Source organism: Phragmites australis, chromosome 6 (assembly GCF_958298935.1).
Source record: "Phragmites australis chromosome 6, lpPhrAust1.1, whole genome shotgun sequence".
NCBI classification, from domain to species: domain Eukaryota; kingdom Viridiplantae; phylum Streptophyta; class Magnoliopsida; order Poales; family Poaceae; genus Phragmites; species Phragmites australis.
The window spans coordinates 7,797,255-7,811,483 of NC_084926.1; the positions used below are offsets into that span (position 1 = coordinate 7,797,255).

The 14,229-nt window shown below is 47.7% G+C and overlaps 3 protein-coding genes and 1 long non-coding RNA gene across 5 annotated transcripts; all 4 read left to right on the plus strand.

The window, feature by feature from the left end:
- Window positions 1-952: 952 nt before the first annotated feature.
- On the plus strand, window positions 953-2,965 carry LOC133921460 (uncharacterized). Its single transcript, XR_009910276.1, has 3 exons — window positions 953-1,531; window positions 1,622-1,714; window positions 1,943-2,965. It is a non-coding gene; the product is annotated as an uncharacterized LOC133921460 (long non-coding RNA).
- Window positions 2,966-3,705: 740 nt separating this feature from the next.
- On the plus strand, window positions 3,706-6,726 carry LOC133921461 (uncharacterized). 2 transcript variants are annotated; one of them, XM_062366342.1, is made up of 6 exons: window positions 3,706-3,946; window positions 4,136-4,703; window positions 4,793-4,891; window positions 5,027-5,143; window positions 5,386-6,248; window positions 6,337-6,726. In XM_062366342.1, the coding sequence occupies exons 1-6, from the start codon at window positions 3,812-3,814 to the stop codon at window positions 6,421-6,423; spliced, it is 1,869 nt and encodes a 622-aa protein (XP_062222326.1). In that variant the 5' UTR covers window positions 3,706-3,811; the 3' UTR covers window positions 6,424-6,726. The 2 variants fall into 2 exon arrangements, with proteins under 2 accessions (XP_062222326.1, XP_062222327.1); XM_062366343.1 differs by having other exon boundaries at window positions 6,340-6,726.
- A 992-nt stretch (window positions 6,727-7,718) lies between these two features.
- Window positions 7,719-8,853, plus strand: LOC133921462 (large ribosomal subunit protein uL11z). The gene is made up of 2 exons (XM_062366344.1): window positions 7,719-8,265; window positions 8,639-8,853. The coding sequence occupies exon 1, from the start codon at window positions 7,761-7,763 to the stop codon at window positions 8,259-8,261; it is 501 nt and encodes a 166-aa protein (XP_062222328.1). The 5' UTR covers window positions 7,719-7,760; the 3' UTR covers window positions 8,262-8,265; window positions 8,639-8,853.
- A 3,654-nt stretch (window positions 8,854-12,507) lies between these two features.
- LOC133922911 (uncharacterized) lies at window positions 12,508-13,417 on the plus strand. Its single transcript, XM_062368434.1, has 3 exons — window positions 12,508-12,591; window positions 12,678-12,986; window positions 13,100-13,417. Exons 1-3 carry the CDS (start codon window positions 12,508-12,510, stop codon window positions 13,415-13,417), a joined length of 711 nt encoding a protein of 236 aa, XP_062224418.1.
- The last annotated feature ends 812 nt before the right edge of the window (window positions 13,418-14,229 follow it).

The following is a 14,229-nucleotide window of genomic DNA, read 5'->3' on the forward strand; positions in this document are numbered from 1 at the left end:
TCCGCCTCTCTCCCAGTGGCCGCCACGACAATTGGCGCCTCCGCCGTTCCTGTGCCCGCCTCCGTCGGCGCAGCCGGCGGGCTCGGCTCTGGCCGCGACGCCCGCGCCTTCTCCGTCGCAGTGGCGCCTGCGGCCGGCCTACGGGAGATAGATGAAAAATATCAAAGCTTAGTTCGGGCCAGAAATGCCCAGGAAAAAGCAAGAGAGGAGACTCACCGATACTGCCATTTGGCCGCTGGGAGCCTGATGTCCGGGTCCGGCGCCGTCGGTCCGGACTCCTCCCGCCGCCTCTTCCGCTGGGGGCTCGGCAGAACTACTGCGCGGGCCTCGGGTGCCGCTGCACGGGTCTCGGGTTCCGCCGCGCAGGTCGCGGGCGCCGGCGCAGGCCCCATCCGCACCAGCCGCGGCTCCAGCACCGGGAATACCGTCGTTGCCGTTGGCGACGGCGGAGAGTCCGGCACTAGAATCAGGGCCCGAGGACGCTTTCCCCGGTCTCCCAACGCCACCTCCTCGACGATTTCAGCGGCGCCCTCCTCCCTGGCTCTGCGGTTGCTGCCTGCGGCGACCCCTTCGCCAGCCCGCGCCGAGCTGCCAGCGACCTCCTCGCCAAGTAGCTCCTCCAGCCCGGGGAGTTCGGAGGCCTCGGGACTCCGGCCTCTTGGCTGGTCCACGGGCCCCTGGGCATCAAACTCCGGCAGCCCCGCCATAATGGCCACCCGGTTGGGGTTGGCGCAGAGCGCCATCTCCGGCCACGGGAGCTTCGGACCTGTCTAAACCCCGGTGCACCCATCTTTCTTGCACTAGGACGATCATCTCCCACCACCAGCTCCTGCATTTATTTCCGCTCCCATCTATTTCCCAGACAAGCTCGTTCAGGATCATCCCCGGCCGAATCTTTAAAAAGGGGTCTCTTGGGATCCCTGCGACAGGAGTTCATCCTCCGACAGATGTAGTATTCTCTTCTGGAACTAATGTGTCGGGTATGGAAATTTATTTATTTTGGCGCAGTGCCTATTATCTGTAACATATACCGTCGTCACATGGAAGATGCGATTGTATTTTCAACAGTCATCCAATCTGTACTCTCAGATGGAACAGGGCCAATAAGAAATTTCAAAAACAATAAAAATATCTAGCCAAGCTGTAGGCCAAAGAGACAAAGTAGCAGGGGAGGGAGAGGAGAGAACCGTAACGAACAAGCGCAACAAGAGAGCAAGGCAGCCAGCAAGGAAGGAAATTTTTTAAGGACTATGCACGAAAGATTCTCACGAGATTTGATCTACGTCGGCTAACGCGTAGGTAAAAGAGAGAGCAGGAGACATATATCATACGACAAGCAACAAGCAAACGCAACACCCCGTTGCCTAGCCGCAGCCGCACAAACCGACCGCCCCTCACCTCACCTCAGAAAGGAGGAAAAGAATTGCTTGTTGCTGTAAGTTTTAGCCTTGAAGCTTCTGAAGCTGTAGCTGAGCGAAGGTCATCATTTCAGCTGAAGCGTTGGGAAGCTTATGCTCAGCTTCATAAGAAGGTCACATAATAGAAATTGCCTTATCGTGACAAGTTACATATTTTCTGTCTAATACTCCATTTTCTGTCTAACACTCAAAACTCATTCCAGGTTTCTGAAAAGTGGTGGTGTGCACCAGGACATGGTGACTGGTCAACAAATCTGGCGAGGTACACACTATGCCAGGATGGGATATTTCATAAGGTTTGTCGAGCTGCAACATCACTAGCTCTTTATCACTTTGTTTCTCTGCTTGTCAGTCTTTTGTTTTAGATTATCTGAAATGAATATGTGACTGGTTGCGCATGATGTTTGTAATAATTGCATTAATTGAAACTTGTAGCGGTGATGACAACCGTTTATGTACTGTAGTCCATCTTAAGTTAGGGATTTGATTATATCCTGTAGATATATAATGTCTTTTTTTTGCAGCAAGACCAATTTGGGCGACTTTTGCCCACGTTTATTCAAATAATCAATTTGACGGAAGAGGAAGAGTACTGGATGGTTGCATCTGCTGTATTCGAGGGCAAAGAGGCTTCCAGTCTACCTTCTGAATAAGGTTAAAGCTTCTGTAAAAAATGTTGTGCAACCAGTGTTCTCAGAGCATTCAGTGCCCACATGCACTTCGTTCTCTACTTCCTTCTCTTCCTTGTGGATTTGCTTTCCGAATCAAGGGGACAACATGAATCCTTATTGTTTCCTCAATGTGCTCCCATCCCATAGGTGCATTTGTTCAGGACAATGCTTCAGTGGGAGGAGCAAGTTCGCCGTGGTGCATCTATGGCAGAGAAAAGTCTCGGTATAAGCACATGCACGAAACCAATCCTTCGTGAGGTGGCCATAATCTTCTGGCCCAACGGGAAGATGACGAGGATGAGCACTGGTAGCACAGCGGATGACGCTGCTAGAAGAATGAGCGTTGAAGGGAAGCTGCTTTGGGTCGATGGACAACTAGTGCTGCCTCAAACAGAGCTCAAGGATGGAGATATAGTTGAAGTGAGGGTGTAGATGCAATTACCAATTCCCAGTACACCTTTCAGGGTTATTAATCAGATTGATTCCTCTGTTCTTGCCAACTGCCTAGGCATGCAGCAGATTGGAGAATGGTAGACATAGAAAGCCAAACCCCAACTGTACAGTCCATTTGTCGAAATGAATCGAAGGAAGCAGGAATTAGGCACATCAAGTGCTGTATTGTACTGTTGTGTACATAAGCAACTGCAAGTATAAGATGTCTGTCCAACTGTGATTATCCTTGTCCACAGTTACAGTGGCAGTGTAAATTTCTGTAAGTAGAGCTGTAGTATTATGTAGTTCAGTAGGACTCTTGGCCTGCAATGTGTTTGTACATAATGGCGTGAAGATACGAGTACTACCAAGCTTGTTTGGTTTGTGTCCAAAGTAGATTTCCATAATTTGGCTAGCCAAATCTTGTAGAGGTATTGACAAGAATTTGTAACCAGTGCTAAGTTCTTGGGAGAGGTTTGGGAACAAATCAAACGAACCCTACGATCTTGGTGGATTGCTTGGGCAAGCTGATTTTATAATCTAAGAACTGTGGTACTTATCTAAATAAGATTGGAGACATAATCTTTATAAGAACTGTTTTTCTCATAATTTAGTTTAAAAAAATACGAGCACTGGTACCAAGTCTCTAGGACTTAATCTGAGCCCAGCGTGTAAGTTTCACCACAGGGACCATAACCGAGTTTCGCGCAACGAGTTTAGAAGTTGATTACGTGTTCACATCGATACATGGTAATCGTTTTCCAGATCCTCTGTTAAGGTCGGTGTCGATCTTAAGCCGTGTTTACATGTCAATTTTCGCCTCTCATCAATTAACGCCTTCCAAATCCCAACGAGAGCCGTGTTTACTTGTTATTAGTAAGCATCCCCGGTCCCACACGCAGTGACGCTCCCACACGGAAGGTAATCAACGGGAGATGAGCTGACAGCGTGCTTTACCCATTTAATCACCCGGGCCCACTTGCAGCGACATCGCGCGTTCCCACTAAAACGCCATCGCGACCTTGGCCGGGTGAATAGAACGGCTTGCAGGACACGCCGCGCTCAGCGAAGCCGCCACTCCACGAGGCCCCTCCTGACTCGAGCAGCGTTCAAACATTCAAACGAGAGGGAAAACCCTAGGCGAGCCTCTCCCAACGGTCGGATCCGCTCCTATATAAGCCACTCGCCGCCATCCCCCCTCCGCATCACAGCGCTCGATTCGCCCACAAATCCATGCACTGTATCTGCATCAGGAGAAGAAGATAAGAGAAGGTAGGAGAAAAGAGAGAGATGGAGATGGAGGCGGCGGCCATGGACTTCAACGCGCTCTCGCGCCGCGAGCTCCAGGCGCTGTGCAAGCGCAATGGCGTCCGCGCCAACATGACCAACGCCGCCATGGCCGAGGCGCTCCAGGCCCTTACCACGGTAAGCTTCCTCCGTCCCCCCCCCCCCCCCCCATCCGTTTCGATGAAATTGGTGCGGGATTCTCGTGTGCGTTCGTGGGATCCTGAAACTCCCATACGTTTCGATGAATTTGTGCGGGGTACTCGTGTGCGTTGGTGAGAGGTTTGAAAGCGGGATGGTTGTTGATGCGGGTTTTGGTTTGTGGATTAGGTCGATGGGATCGACGAGATCGGCACGACGCTCTGCCTCCAGACGCCGGGGAAGTCGGCGATGAAGTCGGCAGCGAAGGTGCCCGGGGTGGAGCAGCAGCACGGGAGCCCGCTCCCCCGCGGCCGCCGCGTGTCCGTGAAGTCGCCCGAGGCCATCCGGATGGAGGTCGAGGAGGGCGACGACGAGGTGAAGCGGGATCTGGTGAAGGAGATCGTGAGGACCCCCGGCGTGGCGTTGCGCAGCACCAGCCGCCGCGCGCGGGCCATGCCCGAGCTGATCCCGACCCCGGCGCCGGCGTCCAGCGTGCGCGCGACGACGAGGAGGACTGCGGCGCGTAAGACGGAGGAGGTGGTGCCGACCCCCGCCACCCTGAGGAGGAGCCAGAGGACGGCGACTCGGAAGGCTGCGGAGCCGGTGGGGGCAGATCAGCGCGCCGAAGATATGTCCGCAGCAAAGAGAACGACGAGGAGGTCCGCGACATCGAAAGTAATGATGGCTTTGGACCAGGAGGTAGAGGTGGCGGCGGCCGCACCAAAGGAGGAAAAGGCGCAGCAAGAGGAACCAAAAGGTGAGAGGCTTTGGCGTTCCCTGATGGACTTGTTTGTACTGTTTGATTGCTTAGGTGCAGCTTTTGATGCCGATTTCATGCTCATGTAGATGTTGCCTCTGACGTGAAATGTGATGACCCTGAGGAGGAGGTTACTAAGCTTCTAGACGGAGACAACAAAGAGGAGGAATTAGAGGAGGGTGAGGAAGGTGAGAATTATCTTTGCACTCGCCCTGTTATTACCATATTTTGTTTCGAACTCTCCATTTGTTCTGTAATTCGAAATTGCATTGTTTGGTATTGTTTAGGGGCAGTCATTGATGCTATTTTGTTAATGGGTGCAGCTGATTCTTCTGATGCGGCCATTGGATCTGCAGTGGTTTCTGATAAAATATGTGATGATCATAAGGTGGAGGAAGTGACGGTTGTGGTGGAGGAAGAGGCTGCAATGCCCCAGGAAGGTGAGATGCATTCCCAAATCCTACCATTTGTTCGTTGATTTATATCTGTGCATGTTGAGATTCTGAATTGTGGCATTCCCATATCCTACCATTTGTTCATTGTTTGCATTCCCGAATCCGACCGTCTATTACTGGATTCATCTGCAGTTGTTCTGAATTGTGGCTCCTAAATCCATCCAGTTGTGTGCAGTTTTTTTTTTATCAAACCTGCTAAATTGTCTATTCTGATGCATCATTGTTAGGAATTGTGGAAGTACATGAACCAATCAGTGTTGAGGAGGCTAGTCCCTTGACAGCCATGGAAGATTCACCAATCCTGGGCACCCTGTCCAAGGCGGAAGCCGCAAAACCAGTCATTGAGAAGGCACAAGAGGCCTCAGTTGAGGATGAGAGCTCTGCCGAATGGTCACCTGCGAGAGAGATGACTGAGGAAGTTGCTGTCAATGAGGAGTCCGTCAAGGATGATGGTTTCACTGTCACTTGTGAGACTGATCATTCTCCCAAGGAGATTCTTCTGGCTACTGATGACCTCAGTGAAGAACAAGAAGGGGCTGCTGATGAGATGCTGCGTGCTGAACTGACAGACGATGATACCAGTGAAGAAGATGACCTCAATGAAGATGAGGATTGCACTTCGAATGATGATGAGACCGCTGAGGAAATCGACTTCACTGACGAGAGTGATGAAGATAATGATGAGACCAACGAGGAGAGTGACTGCACTGAAGTGAGCTGTGATTTCGATGGAGAGAAGGAGGAGTTGGTCCAAATGCTTCAGGAAACAGCGATAGCTGAAGAGGCCAATGGAGATGGTTCGGCTGAAGAAGATGATTTCACCAGTGATCTACCACCAGAGTTCAACAATGTCGCGGTATTCAGTGATGCTGAAACCGAGAGTGACATCACTCTTCAAGTGCTGGAGGAAAACCAGGCTGCTGCTGCATCTTCAACCAAGACCGCAGTGAAGACCCTGGATGAGTTCACCATCAAGAAGCTGAACATCGAGTCCGAGGCAGTAGCACAGAAGCAGCTGCAAGTTGAGAATCTTAACGCCATGAGCCTAAGGAAGCTTAGAGTCACTTTAAAGGAGTGTCTTGCTGCAAAGGTATAAACTAACCAATCTCCCATGACAGTAATGTTTGATTAGTTCATCTCGCTTCTGTTACTGAGCCTTTATTCTTTTTTATCTAAAGCAGGAAGGGAAGAAGAAGCAGGTCGCTGAGGGGAAGAGGCTGGCGCTTGTGGAGCTGGATGTCAACGCCTGCGTTGATGACTGTTGAACGTCTTCTGCTGCGACGGGATTGAATAAAGGAATGCTCTGGTTGTGAAGTGATAACTAGGCTACTACTATTCATCTCCGAACGTTTTCGTGTATGTCTGGGGAGGTCGTGATCAGGTTGTGAAACCGTGGTTTCAGCCAACCAACTTGCAATTCGTTTTGGTTCTCTCTTTTTTTCTCTTTGTTCTTGTGGCTGTTCTGTGTCTGTTACCTGGTTTATCCAGTGGCCATGGGTGATGAGTCATGAGATGATGAGACTATATGTTTTTTGGGTTATCGTAAATTATCCTCTTCGGTATTGAAATTCTTGTGTCGGTATTGCTTCCTCCGCATATTCGTTACATGATCTTTATCGTTACGTCTTTACACACGGATGCACTGCAAAGAATGGTCCTGAATATGTTTGAATAGACTATGGCTCGTGAAGTGACTCGTGGTGTTGGAGATGGCATTTTTGCCATATCCCTGTTGGGCCGTACGTTTGCCGATCACATGCGCCTGCAAACAACTCCAACGGAATCGACATTTTTTGCTTTTCCCTGTGCTACAGGGAAGCGGGAGGAGGCATTGGTCGGCAAATTTGCCGATGGATACGGGAGCCGTATCACTGTTCACTGAGTATGTCTACAGGTCGTTTGAAGAAGGAGAGTAATGAAAGGTAAAAAATATGATAGCTGTTAGAGATAAAAAAATAAAAGATATTGTAATAATATTAGAGAATGCTATAATAATATTATAGAGGATATATTTTTTAATATCTATTCGAGATGACTAAAATGACCTGTATGAAGTAGCCATAGTCTATTCAAAACTACTTGTCTGCAACCCACCACACTTCACTTAATTTCAAAATACTAGTATATAACCCACAGCACTATTGACTTTACTATTCAAACTTTGACCATAGATTTTAATCAAATACATATGCAAATAGCCCTAAGCACGTAATATTTATAAAGTTCATTGGATGGTGAATCTAACAATGTTTTCATTCTACTTGAAAAAGTATATTAAAATTTATTACCAATTAAAATTTAAACAGTAAAATCAACCGTGCCAAATATTCTGAAACGGAGTAAGTACTATGAGTAGCCATAGTATTCCTGATTCCTGATGTTCACATAATATTTTAGGGGATGTTCACATCGAAAAACTGATTCAGTGTCCACATGCAGCTCGGTCCAATTCTCTACGGCCCAATTGCATCTGGACGGCCGTGATGTGCCCACGCCGCTGAATCAATCGCCCCCAAACCCTAACCTACAGCTCGGCTAGTATATAATCCCATCGCAAGCCAGCTCCCAAACCCTAGCGCCTCCAAACCCCACTCCCGCAGCCATGCCGCCCAAGTTAGACCCGTCCCAGGTGGTGGAGGTGTTCGTCCGCGTGACCGGCGGTGAGGTCGGCGCGGCGTCGTCTCTGGCCCCCAAGATTGGCCCGCTCGGTCTCTCCCCCAAGAAGATCGGAGAGGACATCGCCAAGGAGACGGCCAAGGACTGGAAGGGCCTCCGCGTCACCGTTAAGCTCACCGTCCAGAACCGCCAGGCCAAGGTCTCCGTTGTGCCCTCCGCCGCGGCGCTCGTCATCAAGGCGCTCAAGGAGCCGGAGAGGGACCGCAAGAAGGTCAAGAACATCAAGCACAGCGGCAACATCAGTCTGGACGACGTCATCGAGATCGCCAAGACCATGAAGCCGAGGTCCATGGCCAAGGACATGTCCGGCACCGTCAAGGAGATCCTCGGCACCTGCGTCAGCGTCGGGTGCACCGTCGACGGCAAAGACCCCAAGGACCTGCAGCAGGAGATCGACGACGGCGAGGTCGAGATCCCGTCCGCTTAAGAAGGTATAATGAACAATTTTTTGTTCTTGTTTGATAACTTTATGTTACTGCGCGCATTTAGAATTAGCGATAGCTAATGCTGTTAATGTCGTTTTGTGTTCATGTGAACTGTGAATGTGTCTGAGCAGTGTATTTTGTGGATTGGGATTGTTGTTTGACATCATTAATGTGGTAGTGCAAAGTTATTTAGATCAATGTCCAGAATGTTTTTTATGGCACCGGAAAGCTACTTGCTTCTTAATCTCGTTTATAATAGAAAAACAGTGTACTCCTTTAGTTAATTTTGCTGTCATATGATCTGAATCAATTATGTAGTCTTATTTACCTTTATGTATCTCCTTTCATGTTTGACATACACTCATGATCATCCATGCAGGTTTTGGCATCTATCTAGACACTTCCGGATTCAGTCGAGGGAATGGATGTGATCTGTTGTTCACTTCGAGTTCTACTCTTGATGAACAAACTTTTGTCATGCTTTAGCGGTTCCCTTGTGAGACTATTTTTGTCATGCTTTAATGAATATTCACTTGCAAAACCGATGTTAACGCAGTTAGAATTATTCCAGATCCTCTTGAGTTTTGTTGGTAATTTTGGTATATCGCATGGATTGGGATTGTAATTGCTTGATTGGTTTTAGCGCAGTTGTTAGCTGTTTGATGATCTCAGTCTGAAACTGGAATGCAATTCTGTTGAGCCTCGGGGGTTGTGACAGATTTCTGCTTCCGATGATATGCAATGTTGTTTAATTCTCCCTGATAAACCAGGATAGATCCTGCAAATAGCTGAATTGAGAATTCTCGCTACATTTGAATCATCGCCATCTGCATGAAGAGGCTGAAAGACTCAAACGTAGTAGCAGGACCCGTCATGTCAGATCCCTCCTTTGGGGTCATGAGGATCTTGTGTAGCTCATATCAGTCTTTGAATCAGTAGCTGGTATGTACGAACTCTAGAAGTAGACATCACAGTCATACATTAAATAAAGACGATAATAGAGTACAACACACAGTTCATTACAATAGAAGCCCGTAGACATAAATTAATCAAACCCTCGAAGCATCGCGAAAACACATAAAAGCGACCCAAGCTCTATAGGCAGCTTGAGTGCAGACGAAACCGGTTTCTCTAATATTCATCTTCTCTTTCGACGAAGTCAGTCTTTGGATCATCTGGATCCACAATTAGCAAGTGTGAGTGCGTAAGGTACTCAGCAAGTCCTACCTCAAGGGGGAAAATTAGATGCTTAAAGGTAGATCAAGGGTAAGGCTGTAGAGTTTTTTAGGTTTTACGGAAAGCTAGTTTTATTGATGCAGGGTTCATTTTGCAAGGACTAACTTTAATAAAAACACTTCCAAAGAGAATACATAAGTTGAGCTTATGGGGATTGACGGCTTAGAGCACACTTCCAAAGGACCATTCTTTTGCCAGAGGACACACAGTCCAGGAGGCTTAGAGCACAAAGCCAAAATCCTTCTTTTCGAAAACACGGGCACACAGCCCACCCACACACCAAGGAGATACTCACGCCGAAAAGCTAATCATTGTGACCAAACCATAGCATGTCCTTGACCGAGGACACAGCTATCCGGATAGGTTTAACACTCTGCAGAGGTTGTACATTTTACCCACAAGATATGCACAGGCTCCCACCTTAGCAACTGGTGAAGCTGTCATAATGAGATGCAACGACCTCACAACGAAGCCACAATATCCACTCATGGGGCACTAAGATACCAGGGGCTTTAGAAGATTCACGGGAAGGACCACTAGCAATCCCAAGGCTTTGACATGGCCTCAACAATATCACCAGCCGGACCTTGGGCTACACACTACCCAAGTCTTCTCCTGGTCCCCATTGCCACTACCGACCTCCGGGTGGGTACCGCACTAAGTCAGAGGGGTTAGGTCAAGTCCTGCCCATACAGGCTATGTGGTTGTATGAGTGGATACTAGGTGAGATGTCACAGCGAATCGGTCCTTATATGACCGAGGCAAGAGTCTCCCAGCAAGAATACCACAAAGGCGAACCTTGCTCCAAGGTAGTTTCCACCTTCGTGGGGCACCTTACTCACCCTCGTCAACACTACTCTAGAGTTTTCCCAAGAACACAAGTTTTACACGCACACGCACCAAGCACACATCACTTCACATTGTAAAGCATGATTGTCATATATAAATAATCTAGTTCTTTCTTTTGAGTAAAGCAATCCTAAGCATACTAGTAAACAAGTATTAATCCAAACAATCATTATAGTTGATGTTAGGATTCTTCTATGGCTTCAACGGAATAAAGGTAACAATGACAAGGCATGGAATAAACAAGCTGGGTCATAACTATTCTAGCATTTCTTAAAAATCACAACTATTAATCTAATCATGCATACTCCTATTATTTGAAACAACGGCTATACGGGTTGTATTTAAAAACATAGGATCAACATGATCAACGGTTGTAGGACTTGCCTTCGTTGAAGTCCTCGTCTGCTCCTTCTTCAAAATCCGGGTCCTCGGGGTCTTCCTCGAATGCTCCTTCTTCTAATAATCGCAACAACGACAAGGGCACAATCAATCAAACAATTAAAACAATGACCAAATAATTTACAAAAAATATGAGATTGACATGATTGGATAGATCTCGAATTTAGATGAATATCGGTGGAAGAATCGACGAAAATGGAGTTAGGACGGAGGAGAAACGGGCTTCGGAAGTTTTGCTGGGAGAAAAATTCAGAAAAAAGAAAAGGGAAGAATATTCTAGAAATATTCTGTTTGGGTCGGCTCACGGCTCGGCTCGACTCGGTTTCACGGCTTAGGCTCAGGCTTAGGCTCGGCTCGGGGCTCGGTTCTGGGCTCGGCTCAGGCTCAGCGGAGTCGGCTCGGCTCAGCTGTCAGTGGGCTCGGCGGCTCGACTAATGTGGGGCCCACTCGTCAGCTGCGGAGAGAGGGGGGTATAAAAGAGAGAGAGAGAGAGAGCAGAGAGAGGAGAGGGCCGGCCGGCTCGGCTGCGGAGAGCACGAGCGGGTGAGAGAGAGGGAGGGGCGACGGGCGGCGGCGTCGCGCCGGCGCGGCAGGCGGGTCACAGGGAGGGGAGGGAGGAGAGAGGAAGGGAGAGGAAGGAGAGAGAGAAAAGGGTAGGGGAAGAGAAATTTAGGGATTTGATACGTCAACACCTATCTGATACCGAGTATCCCGCGTTCCCAATCAATTCTTGCACAACAGCATAAATAGTCTTGTTTCTTATGGTCTATTGCATTCCACTTGTATTCTCGTTTTGTGTTTGGGGCACGCCCTTGCCGCACCACCCCGACCTCCCCGGCGGCCCCATCGACCGAGCGCCGTGCGTAGCCTCTCTTGACTGGCTGTCGGCTGGAATGGCAGCCGCCCATCGCAGCTCACAGGTTCATGAGTATCTCCTTCCCCAGTGCTCTGTTCTTCCTCTTTTTTAACTGCATACGTGCGAGGTTCTACAAGTTAGAGCCCTGCTACAGCTTGAGATACAATGACTGAATGAATCTCTAGCTGTACACTGTACAGGTGTCTCAAATGAAAAAAGAGAGTTGTGCAGGTGTTTGTTAAACTGGCACCTGTGGTTTCTTATGTGAAGTCCTGTGCTGTGCTACAATAAGAGATCCTGGGAACCGAATGGAGCAACTCACAATTGTATTCGTGTTTACTAAACCAGTGCTTACTCTTCTGTGTTTACTGAACCAGTGCTTACTCTTCTGTGATACAATAATAAGTGTGTTAATGCTTTCCAGGTACTAATCCTTCTCTGTTTCATTGAACAGATCATTGGGACAGAAGAGAACGTGCTGCTAAGAGTAGGAACTGAATTCAAGAGGGTCCTCACCTGGTTTTGACCGATGCTGCGCCGATGCAAGTTGTGTTCGTGTGCCTATCCTTACGGAAGATGCATGTTGTGACCTGAGTATGCGTGTGCCCTGAATTGTGGTTGTGAGATTGCCCTTGAAAGGAAAAGAGAACCCAGGTAATTCTTATCCTCTAGTGTAATAGCTCTATAGTACCTTTATAATGTTTGTTACTGAAGTTCCATTAGCATGGGTATGCTGAACCAATTTAGATATGGCATAGCTTTGCTGTAATTTCTGAAAGATACAGGAACTTCTACTGAAATCAACTATAAATGTTAGATTAAATTCCAGTAGCCAATTTTGTGCTTCCAAGCTTACTCGACCGTGACACCAACTAAATCGAGTACACATTTTCCAAAAAAAACCAGCAATGAGGCTATCACATTTGGAGCCTGTTAGCATGCAGTCATGCGGTGACCACGTCCCGTGGTTCTCCTCGTTTGTAGCTTATGCAGTTAGCTTATGCACTTGTATATGTATCTGTAACACTGATCAATACAGCGCGTGGTTGCAATCATTCTCATGCTTACATGGTATCAGCCATCTCCCGATCCTAAACTTCTGCTGCGCCAGCTCCTCGGCGAACTTGGGCACAACCACAGCAAGGCGACAGTGGTGTTCTGCGACAATGTGTCCGCCTGTTACATGAGTAACAATCCTGTCCATCACAAACGCACCAAGCACATCGAGCTAGATGTTCACTTCGTTCGGGAGAAGGTGGCCATCGGCGAGTGCCGGGTTCTGCAAGTTCCTACGACACAGCAGTTCGCCGACGTGATGACCAAAGGATTGCCCACAGCAAGCTTCAACGGATTTCGATCCAGTCTGTGCGTCTCCGGCGACTCCGACGTCAAGACTGCGCAGGGGTGTTAGCATGCAGTCATGCGGTGACCACGTCCCGTGGTTCTCCTCGTTTGTAGCTTATGCACTTGTATATGTATCTGTAACACTGATCAATACAGCGCGTGGTTGCAATCATTCTCATGCTTCCATGGTATCAGCCATCTCCCGATCCTAAACTTCTGCTGCGCCAGCTCCTCGGCGAACTTGGGCACAACCACAGCAAGGCGACAGTGGTGTTCTGCGACAATGTGTCCGCCTGTTACATGAGTAACAATCCTGTCCATCACAAACGCACCAAGCACATCGAGCTAGATGTTCACTTCGTTCGGGAGAAGGTGGCCATCGGCGAGTGCCGGGTTCTACAAGTTCCTACGACACAGCAGTTCGCCGACGTGATGACCAAAGGATTGCCCACAGCAAGCTTCAACGAATTTTGATCCAGTCTGTGCGTCTCCGGCGACTCCGACGTCAAGACTGCGCAGGGGTGTTAGCATGCAGTCATGCGGTGACCACGTCCCGTGGTTCTCCTCGTTTGTAGCTTATGCAGTTAGCTTATGCACTTGTATATGTATCTGTAACACTGATCAATACAGCGCATGGTTGCAATCATTCTCATACTTACAGAGCCGATATTCCATTAGCTAGTGCGAGCATAGTTATTGGCTCTGAGAGGTGTCCTATTGTCGAGGGTGATATCCATTAGTTCATGACTAATCTGAAACAAACATCTCTAATATGTTCCATCCGTTTCAAAATATAGGTCGTATTAGGATTAAAAAAAAATCAAATTTTATAAATTTTGATCAACAATTAGTCAAATTATGTGCATGTTTATTGTACAAAAGATATATTAATAGATTTGTCATATCTTTTAATAAGATATTATTTTTGTAACAATTGATAATATATTATAAGAGAAATTAATGATCAAAGTATATTTTAAAAAACTTTCTCAAATCCTAATACGCCCTATAAAAAGAAATGGAGAGAATACTCATCCTATACTCAATAACAGAACTATTTTATATATATTAGAGAATGTGTAGTATATTATAATCCAAAATGCCTTCTTCGGATACACTCTATCTGCTGCTAACCATGAGATAATGTGAAAAGTACTCTATCTGCTGCTAACCATGAGATAATGTGAAAAGTGGCGAGGGCCCATAGTGACATAAGGCTGACCTGCCGACTGCCGTAAACGCTAACACCTTCCACTTCTGAACGTGAGGCTTATCTATCACAAATG